The following is a 19,111-nucleotide window of genomic DNA, read 5'->3' on the forward strand; positions in this document are numbered from 1 at the left end:
TATTGTATATTCTTAGTTGCTAATGTAATTTTCGTGTCGTCATATTCATTCACATGAAGTGACATGGACAATTGTATTTATGAGTATTTGCGTATGAGAGTGCACTGTATATTCTGTAATATTAATTAATTATATGTCTGTGACTGAACACACTGCTAATGGCGTTTTCAGACCCTGCGGCATTCTGAAGAATGGTCCTAAAGGTGTCACGAACGATGTATATTTTATTGAGGGGTATGGGATAGTTGTCCTTAATCAAAGTCTTGTAATGTTGGTATGATCGATTAAATTTTTAGTAACTGCTTCACTACCTACTTGCTAACAGCCTTATTAATAATTTCACTATCATCGTTACTAACGGTATAACTAACAATTTCATCAATCTCTTTACTAATTCTGTCACTAACAATAGCATCCATCTCTTTACTAACAGTTTCACTAACAATGTTATCAGCTTCTGTTTTTTTTTATCACCACATCTTTAACTATTTTATTGGCGTTTTCACAAAACTTTTCGTTTATTTCTATACTCATACGTTTACCCATTGTTTTAATTTGCATTTTATTACTTACAATCGGTATTGCTGAATAATTACTTAATTGATTACTACCTTCCTCAGTTGTATCGTCTAACATAACCTTTTTAAAGTGTTTAGGTCCAAATTTAACTCGCAAGCATTCATAAAGCTACTGCCAAGAACCACACCAAGACTCATAGACTCGTTCGATATCACGTTCAACTGAAAAAAAAATTCTATGTTATTGGCTTCGATTCAGCCCAAAATATGACACAGAAACTGGCTCCAAGATGGTTTTCGTAGTGATTAAACTATTCGTAACGAACAATATTGGACTCCCTGAGTCTATGAGGCATGCTGCCTCTAATAGGGTTGCAATATTATTGCATAAGAAAATCTTACAGTATCTTACATAATTGTTGTTGATTAGGCTTTTTCTCTTAGTGCAGTCCTTGTCGAAAAGACCTCGTGAGTTGCAGTTGGCGCAACATGGGGTTAAATATTAGCTGCAGTATCTGCCGAGACTTGCGGTTGTGTGGCATATGGCTTCCGCCGCGGAAGACGGATTTCCTAGAATGCACGTAGAATTTCCTTCGTATCCGAGAACCACTGAATGCAAGCCTGATCTTGTGAGCCCGAAGCCGGAATTCCATCGATTATCTTTTCCTTCAACTCCTCTGTGTCTATGTTGATGTTTCTAGCCAGCATAATTATATCCGATACTCAAAATAAGTATTGGGGTATATTTGATTTGTGGTGAAAATGGATGTGTGTAACGTCCAGAAGCAATCGTTTCCGACCCCATAAAGTATATATATTCTTGATCATCATCAATAGCCGGACTCTATTGAACCCTGTCTGTCTGTCCGTCCCTATCAGCGCCCAGTGCTCAAAGACTACAAGAGCTAGAGCAACGACATTTTATATACGGACTTCTGTGATATGTCACTGTTTAAGAATGTTTCAAAACTTTGCCCAGCCCACTTCCGCCCCCACAAAGGGCGAAAATCTGGGGCATCCACAAATCTCAGAGACTATTAAGGCTAGAGTAACCAAATTTGGTATCCACACTCTTTTTAGATCTCACTATAAAACGTATATCTCAAAATTTCTCCCTACCCCCTTCCGCCCCCACAAAGGACGAAAATCTGTTGCATTCACAATATTGCAGATTCGAGAAAACTTAAAACGCAGAATCATAGATAATGACCATATCTATCCGGTTGCGGAATCTGGATCACCAACAAATAAATTTGCAGTGGCTACGCAGCGCCCGACGTCACGCTCAGACTGAAATGTCTCTCTCACGCGCACTCTTTTAATATTTGTCTTTTAATATTAGCGGCGTCTGCCGGAGGAGAGCCATACTGACTTAGTATCGGGTATAACTGTAGAGTTGCGGTGTCCGCAGCAACTCACAACGTTCCCCCTCGTTATGGATGTATCATAGGAAGTTTCCAATATTATTGAATGTGCTGTTCGATTTGTGCGGATGTTGTGTGTTGTGCAGATGTGTTTCTTGAAGTGGTATTATATCTGATTTGCATTTGTTTAGCGGAAAAGATAAACTTTATAACTTTTTTTTATTTAAATGGCCGTTTATGTTTCATTGTAGAATTTTTATTGGCAGTAATGAGATGAATTATATAGATTAGCTTTCAGAGATTTGATTTTTTTTTTTCTTGGCTGGTTTTCTACACACAGTTCGGCTTTGCGCTGAGATCCGTCAATGCTAGGTAACTCTCTGTTGAAAGCAAGATACGAGAAATATTTGTATAATTTTGTCTCTTCCCAGTGGTAACAGTCTTTTTTGCGGATGTTGTGTCTTTCTTAATTTCTGTTAGTAAATTTATTAAAGTATCGTGTATAAATTCGCAGCAACTCAAATCGTTCCCCCTCGTTTTTCAGTTACAATAGATATACATCTTTCGTTATCTATTAAACTACAGCCTGTCCAGCTCGTATTTTTATTATTTATTATTTATTATTATTAATTGAAACTTACGTTTCATTCATTTATTTTATTTGGCTGCCTTTAGCTGTCAGTGAACTAGACACGTGTTCAGTCTTAAAGGAACTGGTTTAACTCCGTGCTCTTAACACAGGGGGGAAACAACGGTGAGTCTGGAAGGACCAAAATGTTAAGACCTTAAAAGAAAAGTCTAGACATTTGCGAGTTGAGTTGTAAATTCAAACTAAATTTTATTATTAAAATCAGAGCCTTATATATGATTTGACCATGAGGTAGGAGGTACAATTTTGTATTTTATAATTATCGTTAGACCTACGCAAAGGATACATGTTACTGCGGGTGTCTATTTGAGTGCATGCTTACATTAGGGTTATTTTAGTAGTAACTTTTAATGGGCTACAGATCTTTGTTTACCCCGAATTGTCACTACTTATCTACTTATGTGATTTCTTTAGAGATCCCTTTTTTGAATACATGAGTGAATGTGTACAATAACATGTTTATGTTTGAACATTCTGCAAGGGGCCGAAAGTGGCATGGTTTCGATGATAATATGTTCATGTTTGATCAATAATAGAGAGAAACAAAAATATATATATAAAAGAGAGGGTATATGTACATTCATCTTACATAAAAAAAATACAAAATATTATATATATATATAGGTACAAAATAACAAAAAGTATGAAGTTATCAAAAGCATATTAAAGCCATACAAACATCAGGCCCGAAAGATGCGTTTGTAATACTAATGATCCGCAATCAAAGTCCAAGATTAATTATTTTTGTGTTGGTCAGTGTACATATCTTTTAAGGTCCAATGCATTAAAGAATGCGAGAAATGCAAGACAATGCGGAAATTTCTTATCGCGAGCTTTGCATTTGCATAGCTGCACCGAAAAAAGGGAAAATAAATTCACTTACAATTTAATTACAATCCCTCGTTAAAAGGCGCCTTTCGTTGGGGAAGCTGTGAAAATAATATACTGTTGGCCCATGTCGAATGGTGTAAGGGGGAAATATGAATATTAGGTAGGTTTCGACGGAAGACTGTAAGGTGGAGGTGAAGTGAGTTATTATGAGTTAATTACTTAATTATGGAAAAGGAATAGATCTACAAGCAACCGTCTGACGGCTCTCTTCCCCTGGCAAGAGTCAAAACTCATCTCAGCTGGCAGCGCATTGTGCTGCCAAAGCGCAATGGGCTCTTTAAAGCCATAATAGGTCCTTAGGCTCCTGGCGGTCGGACTCAAGCTAATCCCACTAAGCAGGTCAGGACAATCGATACTACCCATTAGAAAGACATTTATAAAGATCTGAGCCGCAATGGACCTTCGATCCTCGAGAGAGGAGAGGTGCACGAGGCGACATCTGCACTTATAAGACTGCACCGGAATGAAAAAGGGCACAGGCTGGAGTGTAAATTTCAGAAACTTTCTTTGCAATCTCTCAATGCGTGAAATTTGAACGACCCCAGCGGGATTCCAGACCATGAAAGCGTATTCAAGGCGCGAGCGCACAAGGAATGAGTACAAACTAAGCCTCGTATATGGGTCCTTGAACTGCGATGAATTGCGCTTAACAAAGCCAAACATAGCATAGGGTTTTGGCAATATAAAATTCAGATGCTCAGCAAAAAAAAAAAAACTTGAGTCGGCCAAGCAGGGGTCTTGTCAAGTATTTCCGTCTACAGAATATGAGGCCAGCACATTGAAGATTGTAAGCAACATTTGTAACGTAGAGGGGGAGCGAATTAAGTCTGCACCAATGAAGAAGGATACATTTTGATCGATTTTAAGATCATCAGCATAAAGCAGATGCTCAGAAGCTTGAATGCTGAGAGATCTGTCGTTGATAAAAATTGAGAACAGAAGTGGACCAAGTGTACTTCCCTGTATAAGGCCGGAAGTAGCCAAGAATGGGTCCGAAGGCTTTCCATTTACCAATACGACATACTCTCGCCGCTCAAGATATGACCTAAATTAACTGAGCAGGAATGAATGTATCCCTAAGGCACAGTGGGAGACTTTGTCAAAGGCGTTAGCAAAATCAGTATACACAACATCTACTTGAGAGTGCATTTCAAAAGTATGAGGGCAGAAATAACCGAAATCGATGAGATTAGTGGTTCTACACGGCATAAAAACATGCTGACTTGCGGTAATGTACGACCTCATGAGAAAAGTGATCTTTCTGGCAATGATTCGCTCTAGAAGTTTTGACACATTGCTGAGTTTGGCAATTGGAGATCATTGAAGATCCGATTTTTGGCACCTTTCTTAAAAATTGGCGTAATCGTGGTAGCTTTCCACTTGCCAATAAACCGACCCGTTAGCAGCGAATTTGTGAAGAGAATTTTGAAAGGTTGATAGAACGCAACATCACAGCTGCGAAGAAGGCAGGCAGAAATGCCATCCCAGTCGGTTTTATTAGAATTATCGAACTCATCATTGCCTCCAAAATATCCACCTCTGATACATTAAGTGTGCCGATTTTGACCACCGAGGGAATAGCGTTTAAGTTAAAAAAAAGAAGCAAAAAGGTTTGCTATACCACTATCCGTATTAGCGCTTAAGTTACCCAGGCTCATAGTTAAATGAAAAAAGCTCGTCGACCTTTTGGAATTTATGAAATGCCAAAACGGCCTGGAATTAATTTTAAGTACCCTTTCAACGACGGCAATATACTGGTTGCACAAAAATTTGCTTAAAAAAGCAAACTCCCTCTTATGCTGCACATACCTCACACAGTCCACAGGGTCTTACCAAATCGTTTATATTATTTATATAAATTATTATTTATATTTCACAAGACCCTTCGTATACCACGGTAGCCAATAGGAGCCATGCACCCTTCTGGAAGCATTATTACCAATAATACGACGGACGGTACGCAAGAAAACACTATAGGGTGCGAGAGAACAGAAGCCCAATTAACGAAGGTGCTGACGGTCTCGCAGATTACCACATATTTTAGCAATGTTTTGAGTGTGCGCCTTTTAGATCTTTTAGGCCTATCCGTTTACCCATATGTAGGTCTAATTATGCCGATCATGAACCTTTCAGGGTTTTATACTATAATTATAACTCCCTCCCTCTGTCATACCCTATCCCCTGAACTGACTCTTAAACTTATTGCACGCAATATTTATAATCAGGTTTCAACAGGAATCCCAACTCAAAAATAAAATGCTGCAAAGCGCGAATTGATGAATGTGGCGCAAGGGTCTTCCACATGGACAATCATGTAGCAGACGCAACACATTAATCGTGGCAAAACATTAATGTTTTAGAGAGGCCAAGTCGGTCAGGTGCAGCTACAATTCACAGTAAGGCCTCGCTTACTTATGTAATCGAAGCCGCTGGCAAACCTTTGAGCTGCTTCAGAAATAAAAAAAATCCTGGAAGAATCAAGTACCCCTTTAAAGCAGCTTCACATCCTCTTCTCCAAAAAAACACGTCACAAAATTGACTTTGTCAATTACGATACGCTTCTAGATTCCATCAAGGAAGTAGTAAAGCCTGGGGTCGTTAAATTCATCCACTGCACCCTGCCAATACTGGCGGACCTGGCCTTCGCGGACACAAAATTCCGCTATTGCAAAGCGACGGATATCACCAATGACGGAGAGCGAAGGGAAATAGTAGTCACCGAACACAATCGGGCACACAGATCAGCCCAGAAAAATGTGAAGCAGGTGCTGCGTGATTACTACTTTCCAAAAACGGAAAGAATCGCGACAAAGTAGTAACAAACTGCAGGATAAGTCAAAAATGAAAATACGATAGACACCCTAGGGAGCAGAAATTATGAGTAACACCAAAACCAGCAATGGTAGGCGAATTTATTCACATTGACACATTCTCCAGTGTAGGAAAATATGTTCACACTGCGGTCGACAAGTTCTCAAAGTTAGCAATTACACAGCAAGTTGCTTCGCACACGGCCACAGACGTAAAAATACCGATTCTGCAGTTGGTACACATCTTCCCAAACACCAGAAACACTCATTGCGACGAGGCAGCTTTTAATTTAAAGACTATTCGGTCTTTGTTAAAGAACCAGTTCGACATTGATGCCACAGCACATCAAACGAACAGGTGGAAGCCACAGCACCCTACTAGAAAATGCCAGATGCCTAAAACTCCAAGCGCAAGTCGATTTTATGATTGATCTAGCCATTCTAGCGACTATTAAGTACAACGGGACAGTCCATTGTACATTGGTCACGAATAGAACACCTGTTGAAGCGGTTCACTCAAGCTTCGCCAATGGGAGAAGAAATAATGTTGAGGGTAATAAAGGCGAAGCAAGAACAGCTTGAAAGGGAACACCACAGCCAATCAAAACAGGACGTTCAACGTAGGAGAGGAAGTCCTAGTAAAAGCCAATGGGGGGTTATTAAGCAAACTAACCCCCTGATCCATTAAAAGGGAGGGTGGTTGACAAAGACAATTTGAGGTAGATAAGAAGTTAACTATTAATATGGTATAGTTAAGACATTTTTATATTTTTTCAATGTTACTGGGTCACTCAACAAGTATTTCTGCCTCCTTTTAATCATACCATGGACAACCCTGTAAAAATCCTGAAGAAATAAATTCTTCACATTTGTATAGAGCCCTTTTGGCGCGAAATTGAATTCTGACGCTCGAGTTACAAAACATAATGATAGCCACCACTTTGGCGAAAATAATCATCATTAACCCGGCTATCATTCGCTTCTAGCTCTTGCTTAAGCCGATCGTGTTTTTCTTGCTCCTCCTCCTGCATTTTGCCCTTTGTTTAAATATCATACAACATTGTTTGTCATTTTGGTTTGGTATATCATCGAATCTCTTTAATATTGGTTATAATTTCTGTTAATCACCAGTGTTTTGTTTGTTAAAGATGCTTCTCTTGCTACGGTACCCAGAGCAAGCCCAATATATTTGTCGATATCCCTTGAGTGTACCCGATCTGGTTGTGTTTGCAAAACAAACTTTATCGATTTAGATCTACATCTCTCGCGTGTTGATTGGTCGTTTCTTTATTCATTACCGAACTGTTAACTGTTAACTCGTTTTATAGCTCTATATAGTCCGCCTCTAATACATTTGTTCCAGATATCACTGTACCTGCATTGTCCAAGCCTCCCTGGTTCTCCATACTTCATACTTAAAAAATAATAAATCCAGGCTCTATTATAAATGTATTGCAAATTTATTCGCTACCTTTTTCCAAAAAACGTACTCGTCTCATATTTACAACGCATCCACTCCGTATCCGTACCAGCTACCTCAAGCTAACAGCATTTTTCTGCCCATTTTCGAGGAAAGCGTTGTTCTGGAAGTTTTGTCATCTATGGACATATCGTTTTCTGCGGGTCCAGATAAGGTACCAAGTTGCATTTTAAAATACTCTACTACACTAATGTATGCTGATGATGTTAAAATCTGTCTGTCTTACTCTGATTGGTATTTGCACACACGCCTTCAACTGTATCTAGCTGAACTACTATTGTGGTGTTCAACTAATAGTATAATATTATAGTATAATTAGAACTCCCTCCCTCTGTCATACCCTATTCCCTGAACTGACTCTTAAACTTATTGCATGCAATATTTATAATCACTTAAATTTAGCTAACTTTTAAGTTATCTTTTTTCGCCTTTTGTAATTAAGTACCATTATTAAAAGATAATTTGTTAATTTAATAAATAAATAAAAAAAGAAAGTAGCAACACTTTCCGCTCTCAGAATATGAGTCGGTAATCCTGACGAGACTGCCGAAACTACCAAGGGGGGAGAGTAGTCTAGGTATTAATCCCACTTAGGGAGGACTGGGAGATGTGCGAATCAGTGCGCGAATGCGGTCAATATCGTCAAACTCACCGAACGTGATCGCAGAACAGTTAGATCTCTTCCTTTATATATGTCCCCGGACATAGTTACATATATGGGAAGGCAGGCAGGTTGCTACGATACCTATTTTATCAGATAGGGAGCAAGTAGAGATGGGTTTAGCTACGTGCTTCTCACGCACGAAATATTCGAGGAAAGTGCAAACGGGATGGCAGCAAACCGTTTTCTGCAAAATCCATCTCTACAAGCGGCTCGTCTGGCGCAAGCCATAGAAGCCAAGAAAACGCATTTAATATATAGTTGCCAAGAAACCAAGAATTAAACCAGAGATACAGAGAGAGAGAGGCCGGTTTTCATTTTCCCGTATCTTTAAAATTGTGGATGCACTAGGCGCTCATGCGGACGGACAGACGGACATGGCTCGATCGACTCGGGTATTGATGCTGATCAAGACGGTTGGAGACGGTTCCTTCTGGACTTTTGCACACATCCACTTTCACCACAAATCTAATATACCCCTTTACTCTTTTTGAGTATCGGGTATAATAACATAAATATGGACGGTTAATAATATAAATCTCTGCCTATTTTGTTCATTGCAGGAACACGAAAATATTTGTTGCATGGAGGATGATGTAATAGTTTGCGACTCCCCGGAGCCTGAAATTAAACATGAAGGAAAAAATGAAAACGACGAATTGCGGAATGCTTTTCTTTTGAATTTTAGCCTTCAATCTAAATTTTCGGAATCTCGTTTTCCTAATGATATACAAAAAACATACTTATTTAGTGAAGAAAAATTCATGGATTCAACGGGGAGAAATAGACGGCTACCATCGCGAAGAAATCGAAACGTACACTCATTTAATAGATGTTCTTTTATCCCAATATCATCACCAGCAGGACAGAAACTATTAAGAACTACAAAACAAACAGTATCTGTGGAATATATGTCCGAGAGGCAGGAACGTCTTGACCGATTTTGTTACACTCCCTTAATTTTAAAATCAAGTACTAAACAAAAATTTTTCGAAAAAAAAACAAGCGGTAACCACATTCATTGTACTTTTAAAAAATCCCACGAACATAATTTTCATATATATTCATTTCCCCGTCGTCAATTTGGAAAACGGAGAGATATAACTCAAAACTTTTTGTTTCTGAATTCTCCGTTACTTAAGCAATGCCGTCCAATTTCAGTCAGATTAAAAAAAATTTCTGAACATGTACTTGGAGATCAAATTCCCATTACAAATGCAAAACTTAACATTAGACTTACTCGCAATAATTCGCTTAACTCTAATTGGAGAATTTCGCCATCTAGCGAAGTCATTCTAGACACTATTGATTTATGCTCATCAGATGATGAGCAACAGGAGCAAACTATTGTGTATCCGAAAATACTTGGTTCTGATGCACTTGCTATAATATCACTTACGCATAAAAACAGACTGTCCAGTAAAAAAGCTGATGTATTAAGCCAAACAAAATTTCATATGGAACCACAAACATTAGATGATAACACCATCAAACCGCTCCAACAATCTGTGTATATATTTTCCAATTACAAGGCTAACTCAGTTTTAAGTCGTTGCGCTGCTGATTCGAAATCAAATCAGTCACTAGTATCTTTAAATACATCGAATACATTTTCTGATTCTCAAATCCACCCAAAAGAATATAATCAAGAGAACTGCAATTTTTCAAAGAATTTAATAGCTGTTACTGATTGGTACGCACATTCAGCTACTTCCGAAAAAACACCAATAAGCCAAACAACTGACAGTAATACATTTGAATCCCTTTCGGCAGTCCAACCATACAATAGTAGTGGGCGCATAATTTCTATTGATTTGACAACATAAAAAATGTCATCTCTAAGTTATCAAAGTATATTGTTATTTTAAAAGGACAAAAACACACCCAATAACTGCAATCAAAGTGTATTCCTCGAAATATGAAAAGAAAGTGCAATTTTTGGTTGTACTAGGGAATTCTTAAATAAAAAGAAACGAAATATTTTTAATCAGCATGTTAATTCAATTGTTTACGCTACATGGCTTAATAATGTCCTGTCGTAGTGTAATGCCCCCAAAGTACAATTGGGGGCTTATGGCTGGGTGCACGCCCCTGACACGATCTGGATCATCTTCGGGTAGACGTCTGCTCCCAAAATGAGCGAGATTGTGGCCGAACCGCGTCTGGACGGGATCGCTCAGCTGACGGAGCGGCGTGCGGATGCGCAAACGGAGCTCGACTTTAAGCACCGTCTCCATCTGGAAGTCACTCATTTTGGCGCGTATAATCGCGGTATACACCTTCTCGTCCTCTGTACGAGTGGTGGGCAACTTAAAGGCGCTGGCCGAGATGCTGCCCACGGGCGTGCATGGGTCAATGAGCGCCGCTGTCCCGAAATTTTTGGAACTCGTATACAACACCACCAGCGCCGTCGGAAGGAATTTGAGGCTTCGATGTTGTAGAAGGGAGTCGACGGATGGCGCTGGGGTCCGTACCACGGGGCGGCACAGGGGTAGACGAGGGCGGCGCTCAGCTTGGGACGCTGTTCTTGCCCCACACCCTGTACAGCCCGCCTTTGCCACTGCTGGAGTGTTGGTGAGCGAGGCAATTCCCGCAATACTTATTAATTAGCACGGCTCGGAGGCTCTTCTCGGGGCTCAGGCTCAGGTCCACAAAGGATAGACTCCTCGGCAGACCCGGCAACGGTGCGATCTAATCCTTCGAGCACGTCGGCTTTCCATGGTTCATTTGGAGCGGAGACGTGGGGCCATGTCTGGTTGTGGAACACTACTATGGAATAGAAAAGTCGAAACAAGTATTAGTAAGGAGCTGTGAATGGGACAAGTGCATAAGTTCTACTGGAATGAGAACGACCGTTACAACCGGTCTTTTGAGGACACCGTGGGCAATAAGGATGAAACGTGAAAGAATAGATATCCTGGTCACTCTGTTAGCCACTAACGCGGTCCAGTGGCACGTGGGCTTTGCCACCCATGCGAGGACTATGGTGGAATCGGTCCATTAAGAGCAGCCCATACTTGCTGGACAATGAATGGGGAGTGAGGAGTTTGTCTAACGGAGTCTCTAACTCGGTGGAAGTTTGCGTGGAGAAGGATAAGATAGACCATGCTTTGTACCGTATTTGGCAACGGCCCGAAAATGGTTTCCTACCCGATGAGAGACCCACAGATTTTTGTCGGTAAGTAGCTCAAGAGTATGTATGGAAAGATGTCGGCTCCAAACAGGACATCTATTTGTAAGCTTTTGTAATATTGCAGGTCTGCCCATGGCAGGTTCGGCATGTCTCTCGACGATTGTTGCGGGACCGGATGAGATGACCTGAAAGCAAAACAGTTTAAGCAAAGCTGTTTTTGCTTAATATAGAGTGAGGAACCAGGGTTCTCACAGAGGATCAGTCCGGATACCGCGGATATCCGTATGCGACGAAATGGCCGCGAGACGAGGATGGAAAAGTACCGACGCCGGGCGGAGGTCCCGTTAAGGAGCGGCTATAAAGGAGTCTGCGGCGTCGGAGTCGAAGTGCGTGCATTATATCTCGTCTAGCGCGGAACATCAACGCGGTACAGTGCGGAAAGTGAAAGTGCGGTAGATCACGGAAAACCCAGAACCAGGCCCCGTCTTCCTGAAATGTCCCTAGGAGGAGCAAACGGAGTTGATACGGGAGAATTGCATACCAGACTTGAGGGCGTAAATGAGGCCACACCGGTGCAGGGATCTGGACACCATGATGAAATTGGCTGACGAGTTCGAGGTGCTGGAAAGGGACCGCATAGAATTCCAAAGGGAGAACCCGACACTTAAGGCCGGGCAGCGAATCCCTTCAACAAGCCGGCTGAGAAAACGGCGTGTCGTCGGTGCAAAAACGACCCGGGGGAAGGCACTTCAACACACCGACACCAACGAACAATAATATCGAAAATGCATACGTAAAAAATCCGGCCCAGGCATGCCGGAGGAGGGGGAGCGCGGAGCATTGGAGCCGGGAGTGCAACGCCCGACCCATTACCTACTGCTGGAGATGAGGAATAGTGGGCCTCGCGACCCACGCCGCGGCTCGGCGGCGACCTGACCTAGTCGGCAGGATGACCAGCGAAGAAGCGCAACTATCCGCAGTAGTGGAAGTTGCGGCCATGGAGCTGCGAGCCACGGTAGACACAGGGCCGCGAGCTGGCCGACCGACTGAGAGGTGAAGGCAGGAAGGCGGCAGCGAAGAAACGGGTGAGGTTAGCGGATGGGCGCAGCCAGGAGGTCACACGCCAGATCGTAGTAAAGGTAGCCTTTGGGAGCAAGGAGATCCCAATGGCATTACTCGTGCTACCGGGTCTGATAGACGAATTGGTTTTGGGGTGGGTTTCCTCAGCGCCGTCGGGGCAGTGGTGACCTGTGTAGGGCACAGGGTGATGATCCATGCCATAGATCGGGAGGGTGGAAGTCAGGAGGAGAGGCTGTCCGTGGCAAAAGCAGATGTCGGGGACAAGGCCCCCGAACCAGACACGAATGCGGAAACAACCCAGGCATCGGCCGCGGCCGAGATTGCTGCGGACAGAAGGCAGGAAGTGGCAGCAAGAGAGGAGCCAGTCGAGGAATTTTTGGCCCGAGAGATGGAAGCGTTCTCTAAGATCAATGGAGCATCCAATGTGGCGGTGCACACAATCACCATGAGTGATCTGCAGCCGATCAAACAAAGATACTATCCGAAGAACCCCAAAATGCAGGCCGAGATCAACCAGAAGGTAGACGTTTTGTTGAAGATGGGATGCATCGAGCCGTCAAGAAGCCGTGAAGAAGAAGAATGGCAAGTGGACACTATGGACGGATGCCAGCGATTATGGTCTGGGTGCGATCCTCACGCAAGAGGCGGGGAGAGGGGAACGAGTGATTTCGAACGCTAGCTAAACGGAGCCGAAAGGAATAGTTCGGCAACCGCGAAGGAGTACCTCGCCATCGTGTGGGCCAACCGACGATTGAAGCAATATTTGGATGGGTACCGCTTCAAAGTGGTCACTGTCCACATGGCCCTAAAATGGCTAAACAGCATCGCGAGTACATCGGGGAGAGTGGCGAGATGGACATTAGAGCTACAGCAGAAAGGGACAGCTCAAAGTGGTCGCCGACGCATTCTCCAGACAACCGATGGGGGAGCGATGCCGCCGGATAGAGCAGGAGACGCAACCAACGGACGAGCCCCCATGCAAATGGATCCAGGGCATGAGGGAAAAAATGAAAAAAAGAATCCCAAAAATACCCGGTCTATGTGGAGAAGGGAGGAAGCAGCTGGGGGTCCGTCACCAATACTCGGCGCCCTACACGCCGCAGGAAAATCCGACAGAGCGAACGAATAGGACGGTGAAAACCATGATAGCCCAGTTTAACGACGGCGATCAAAGGTGCTGGGACAAAAAGTGGTCGGAGCTAACGCTGGCAATGAACTCGGGAGTGTCGGATTCAACAGGATATTCACCGGCGTTCGTGGTGCAAGGAAGGGAGCCCCGACTGTCAAGGGCTCATTACGAGGAAGAAACGATAGGTACGGGACAAGGAACGGAAGCGCCTGACGAAAATGTAAGGAAGTTGAAGGAATTGTACCAACTGGGGCGGCGCAACTTGGAAGGGGCGCTCCAGGACCAGGCCAGGCTTTACAATCTGCGAAGAAGGGCGTGGAAACCCAGGGTGGATGAGGTGGTATGGGCCCAACCCGAGGGGCAAGAAACGTAGGAGTGAAGGTGAGCTATAACAGGCCACGCAGGGCTCACAAAGGGGTCACGCAAGACCAGTAGAGTTAAAGAGAAACATGTAGAAATAAGAAATACTTTATAGCCGATACTCAGTCAGTAAATACGTAAAAGTATAGTAATAGCTGTAAGGATGCGATCCTGGGCTGGGATACATATCTCAGTCTACTCCAGAGTCGAAATTACAGTAATATTTATAATTTGCCGGGACTCCGTATTTCGGACCGACGATGGGGACGGGGCGGCAGTCCCGCGGACGGGAGCGATCGTAGCGTGGGACGTGGCAGTCGGTTTCACCGAGAGCACTCAGGTTATCGCCGAATAGCGCCTTCAGGACCCCACCGAACTCAGAATGAATACGGAGGTCTTTACTATGCGATAATACCGACAGGTATCGCCGAGAGTACCTAGGCTTTCGCCGGACAGTACTTACGGGAACCCGTCGGCCTGAGAGTTACTACGAAGCGGAAGAGGGCTTTGCTATGCGGATATACCGACAGATATCGCCGAGGATACCTAGGCTATCGCCTGACGGTACTTTCGGGACCCTGTCGGCCTAAGAATTACTACGGCGCGGAAAGGGGGGGACTTTGCTATGCGGAAATACCGACAAGTATCGCCGAGAGTACCTAGGCTATCGCCGGACGGTACTTACGGGACCCTGTCGGCCTAAGAATTATTACAAGGGTCGGGTATATCGACAAGCATCGCCGAGAGTGCCTAGGCAATCGCCGGATAGCACTTACGGGACACCGCCGAACTAAGAATTACTACGAATACGGGAATACCGACGCATGTCGGGACACTATCTGGCTAAACATTACTGCTAAAGTCTTTATCATACAGGGCAGGTATCGCCGAGAGGGCTTAGGCACTCGCCGGACAGCCCCTTCGGGACCTAGGGAAATACTGGGATCAGACGAGACACCAACAGGCGTCACCGGGAGCGCTTAGACGATCGTCGGATAGCGGCCTCGGGACCCTGCGGGGTCACAGACTACTGGAGGGAATCATGCGGAGGGAACGCCGACAGGTGTTACCTGAGAACGCCTAGGCAATCGCCGGACAGCGGCCTCAGGATCCGGCGGACTACGAACTACTGAATGGAAGGGCAGAGAAGATGAAGCTTCGGGCCTCCAGGTTCCCTAGTGTATAGATTGTTTGTGGTCTGGCTATGTTTCCGTTATATTCGTTACATTTCACTTTATTCTTTCTTGGTTCCCTACCTATCGCACCGCTCAGCAGCCCGTATACACGTCCAGAGACTCGCTTACCCCCGAACTCCCACGCTTGTATTTGTCGAAAGCCTCCACTTCCCCGTGAGTGCAGCGTTGATGCGGGATCTTCCTCGTATCACTGATCGCGTTGGCGTGGATCCGGTCCGCCACGTGTTTTACTTCTCGCAAGCCACTCGAATTTTTTCCGCAAACACGTCCGACTCCTATGACTGCTCCCAATCGAACTTTTTTTTCCACATTTTCCCAGCTCAGAGCCGGCGTTCTGCTGGCTCTACCGATCTAGCGTCAGCGTGGGCGGCTAGCGTCGTCATACTCGCTGCGGCAGAAGGCTGGCGCCGTTGTCTCCCCTCTCTTTCGTCGTCTGTAGCTGCGCCGGTGACTTTCGCCTCTCTTTTCCGCTGCTGGTGAGTCGTTGCTGGACTTGATTGCTGTTCTCAGCGGTCCTCTTCTGCCGTGGCTGCGTTAATGCTGTGATCTTATCTTTTCAGCGCTTCCCTCTGCCGTTGCGGCTTCGATGCCGGCGGCTCGCTGTTCTCGGCGTTTCTCTTCTGCCGCTGCTGCGTCGATGCCAGCGGCTCGCTGGGTCCCGGTGTTTTCCTCATCTCTCTTTGGCCGCTGCTGCGTCGTTGTTGTTGGGTTTGGTTCTCGGCGTATTCCTGGTCTCCCTTTGGCCGCTGCTGTGTCGTTGTTGTTGGGTTTGATTCTCGGCGTATTCCTCGTCTCTCTTTGGCCGCTGCTGCGCCGTTGTTGTTGGGTTTTTGGTTCTGAAAAGCCAGTGGCGCCCGCCGTGATCGCGACTTGCCCCCCCCTTTAAAGAAGATAAAAAGCTAGAGCTTAGAGACCCCTCGGGCCTTATACTATATAAAATTAATACCACGTAGCCTTCGCTTAAACCTAGAAAACGAAGAAAAGTCAAAAATCTTAATTCTAATAAAGTAGGTTCGGGTCCCTCCAATGGGAAAATGCTGTCGAGTTGATGGGCAAAAAAATGTGGGTGGAGCGTACGCTCCCTCACATAGCTTATGATCTACATATGTAAGTTATAAAATATATTTTATACGTAAACGCCGCTCGAATTAGCTCCCAATTTAATACATCTAAATGGTACCCAGGAAACACCACGGGGATGCCATCATGATGCAATGTGGTCGCTCTAGCCAAAATATAATTTTGGGGACCTACTAGTCGACTTGAGCTGCTTTTAAAAGCATTTTTAAGCTCCATATTCCCCAAAAATTAAAAAAAGCATTCCAATCCTTTATATAAAATATCTAGACTAACATGAATACCTATGTACATAGAAATGATTAATATTAAACCTACTTAATACAAACTTAATTAAAAAAATAAAGCGAATAAGAATAAAAAAAGTTTTAACAAAAGTAAAGATTAAAGTAATAATATAATTAAGAATACGGCTAAATAATACAAAATATTAAATGTTTACACTAATTCCTGATTACCAAAAAAATATAATCTTCTGCCTCTCTAAAATTAACTAAAATTCTGGGCCTGCTATCGGAAATTTTTAAAAACGCCCAGTCAATATGCGTATCGCAATTGGTTGTGGACGAGGCCAAATCTAACAATGACCTACAATTCCTTTCTGAAAGGAATTCATAAATTTTCTTACAGCAGCCTGAAAGGGAACGAAGGCATAAATTAAAATCTCCTAACACTACGGAATTTCTATCTAAAAATGGGTACCGTTGCAATAAGACCTCAAATTCTGCTTCGAACTTTCGCAACGGATACGTGGTATTTACAGAACAATAACAATAAAACCGACAGATTTGTACTTAAACAAAGCATACTCGAACGCTGGAGATGCTAAGTTCCCGGAATCCGCTTAATATCGATTAATTTCAATAATACTACAATGATTCATAAGTTCATCCTAACGAATATTAGAATGCCTCTTTTCGGTCTAGCTCCGCTGGCTATGGACTGGCAATCTAACCTCATTGCTGCGGAACAGCCAGGAATATTATAAGCTTCATTTGAGTATGTGGTAGCCTCAACGAAGCACAAAATATAAGTCTTGAGCATTAGTTGATCAGAACAGACATCGATAATATGGCAGTGCAAACTTTCCGTATTATGGAAGAAAATATTGAATTCGGACGGATTGAGTAAACAATCGAAGTGGGTGTGAAGTAACTTAGCGGAACGCAAACTCTCCATCTCTTTCGCGACAGGACAGTCCCGCTTGGGTCTCGAAGGAATGAGTGGTCTAACGATATAAAGTCCGTTCGCCCTACTACATGCTACATACAATGCTTCTCTTTGTGTATTGGATGAAGTGTGGACGACCACTTTGCTGTATTCCCTGACTCTTATGAATAGCATAGCTTCTGCAGCTACAACCGGAAACTGTTTTCGGTCAATAGTAACTTGTTCGTTCTGAAGGTATTGAAAACTTTTTGTAGTTTTCTGAATTGGGGTTCATGAAGATTCGTTACTATGGCTGCGCTTTTACCGTGCGTTAACTCCTACGCTCTTCTCGAGAAAATGTATCCAAAGAAGTTCGGGAGTATTGGATGAGCTGAGATCTATCCTCATTAAAACCCCAGTGGTTCCGTTAACAAGATTATCTGATGTATCTACATTGACTGTCATCATATATTTAGCCGTGGTTTTAAGAACCAATGAAGTGCACAAGCCTTATGTATTCGAAGTTTTGAAACTCTTAACAGAGTCCAGATATTTGCTTTTGATTTCTGGGTTAAGATGCTCGGCTTTGATGGAGTCTAAAGCTATTGAAGTACATTCTGCAGTCATAATCGATGATAGCTTCTCCCTATTGTACTTATCTGTCTCGCTATTGCTATAAAATAAGTGGATCGCATCTCTTGGAGCTTCACTGCCGTGAACTATTCGGTCCCTAAGCAATTGAATATCTTCTGACGTCATTGCGGCCGATACCATGTTATTTAGTTCGGTTGCAAAAGGTTGGTCATCTCGCTGTCGCATTATCTCTGTAAGTTCGAAAATCTTAAAGCCATCCCAGAGACTAGAGGCAACTATCGCACTGTATGGATTATGCGCTCCTGATGAGGATTTGAATATCCAACGATCACCTGCTGGGCATAACTGCCTTAGATCGCCATACACGATAACAGAAATGCCACCAAAAGGACTTTCGGGCCTTGAACATATTTGTTTTAGGCGCTTATCCAAATATGAAAACATTTTAACTAACTAATTATAAGAATTTTAAGATCAAAAAATCTTGACCGCAAGGTATTTAACAAATCTCGACCCAATTGTTTTAAAACATGGTTGGATTGATTGAGAGGTAAAGAAAACATTGAGTGAAGTTTGGCACCTTCAATACCAAATGCAGCTTTTCCTGTGGGAGCACACAGCAGAACTTTAACAGTTTCTGGGTTATATCCTGGTCTACGATTAAACTCCTGGGAAATGGTCTGAAAAATTCTAGATATGGTTCTACTCTTGCCGTCGCCCGCGCCGCCACCTACAAACTCATAAAAAACTGCCTTATTTCTCACATTATTCAGAACATGGGTGAAATAGGTGTTTTGCTTCAAATTAAGCGATCTAATCGAGCTAGCTAAAATATTAAGGGAAACAATAGGAGGAAGCTTAATTAATCGTATACTTCTATCTTGATCCGCTGCCTGGTCATTCAAGTTCAAAACATTTATCTGGGAACTTATTTCTGGAATCGCTAAGCCCTAAACTCCTCAGCAATTGCCTCATCAACTACCTCTTCACCTTCCTCCCTATTCTCTTCGGCTTACATGA

General features: G+C 43.3%; 1 protein-coding gene across 2 annotated transcripts in view; it reads left to right on the plus strand.

Annotated features, from left to right (window-relative positions):
- The window catches only part of LOC6602651, a 63,506-nt gene extending 53,146 nt beyond the window's left edge, over nt 1–10,360 (plus strand). The window contains exons 1-2 of one of the 2 annotated variants that reach the window (XM_002027643.2): nt 2,599–2,636; nt 8,937–10,360. In XM_002027643.2, coding sequence (XP_002027679.1) covers nt 8,958–10,199 — 1,242 coding nt within the window. In that variant the 5' untranslated portion in view covers nt 2,599–2,636; nt 8,937–8,957 and the 3' untranslated portion in view covers nt 10,200–10,360. Of the gene's footprint in view, nt 1–2,598; nt 2,637–8,936 lie in introns of those variants that run through there. The other variant, XM_002027644.2, reaches the window with a different exon arrangement.
- Nucleotides 10,361–19,111: the final 8,751 nt, after the last annotated feature.

This window comes from Drosophila persimilis, unplaced genomic scaffold (genome assembly GCF_003286085.1).
Source record: "Drosophila persimilis strain 14011-0111.01,24,50 unplaced genomic scaffold, DperRS2 tig00000124-arrow-pilon, whole genome shotgun sequence".
In the NCBI taxonomy this organism is placed as follows: domain Eukaryota; kingdom Metazoa; phylum Arthropoda; class Insecta; order Diptera; family Drosophilidae; genus Drosophila; species Drosophila persimilis.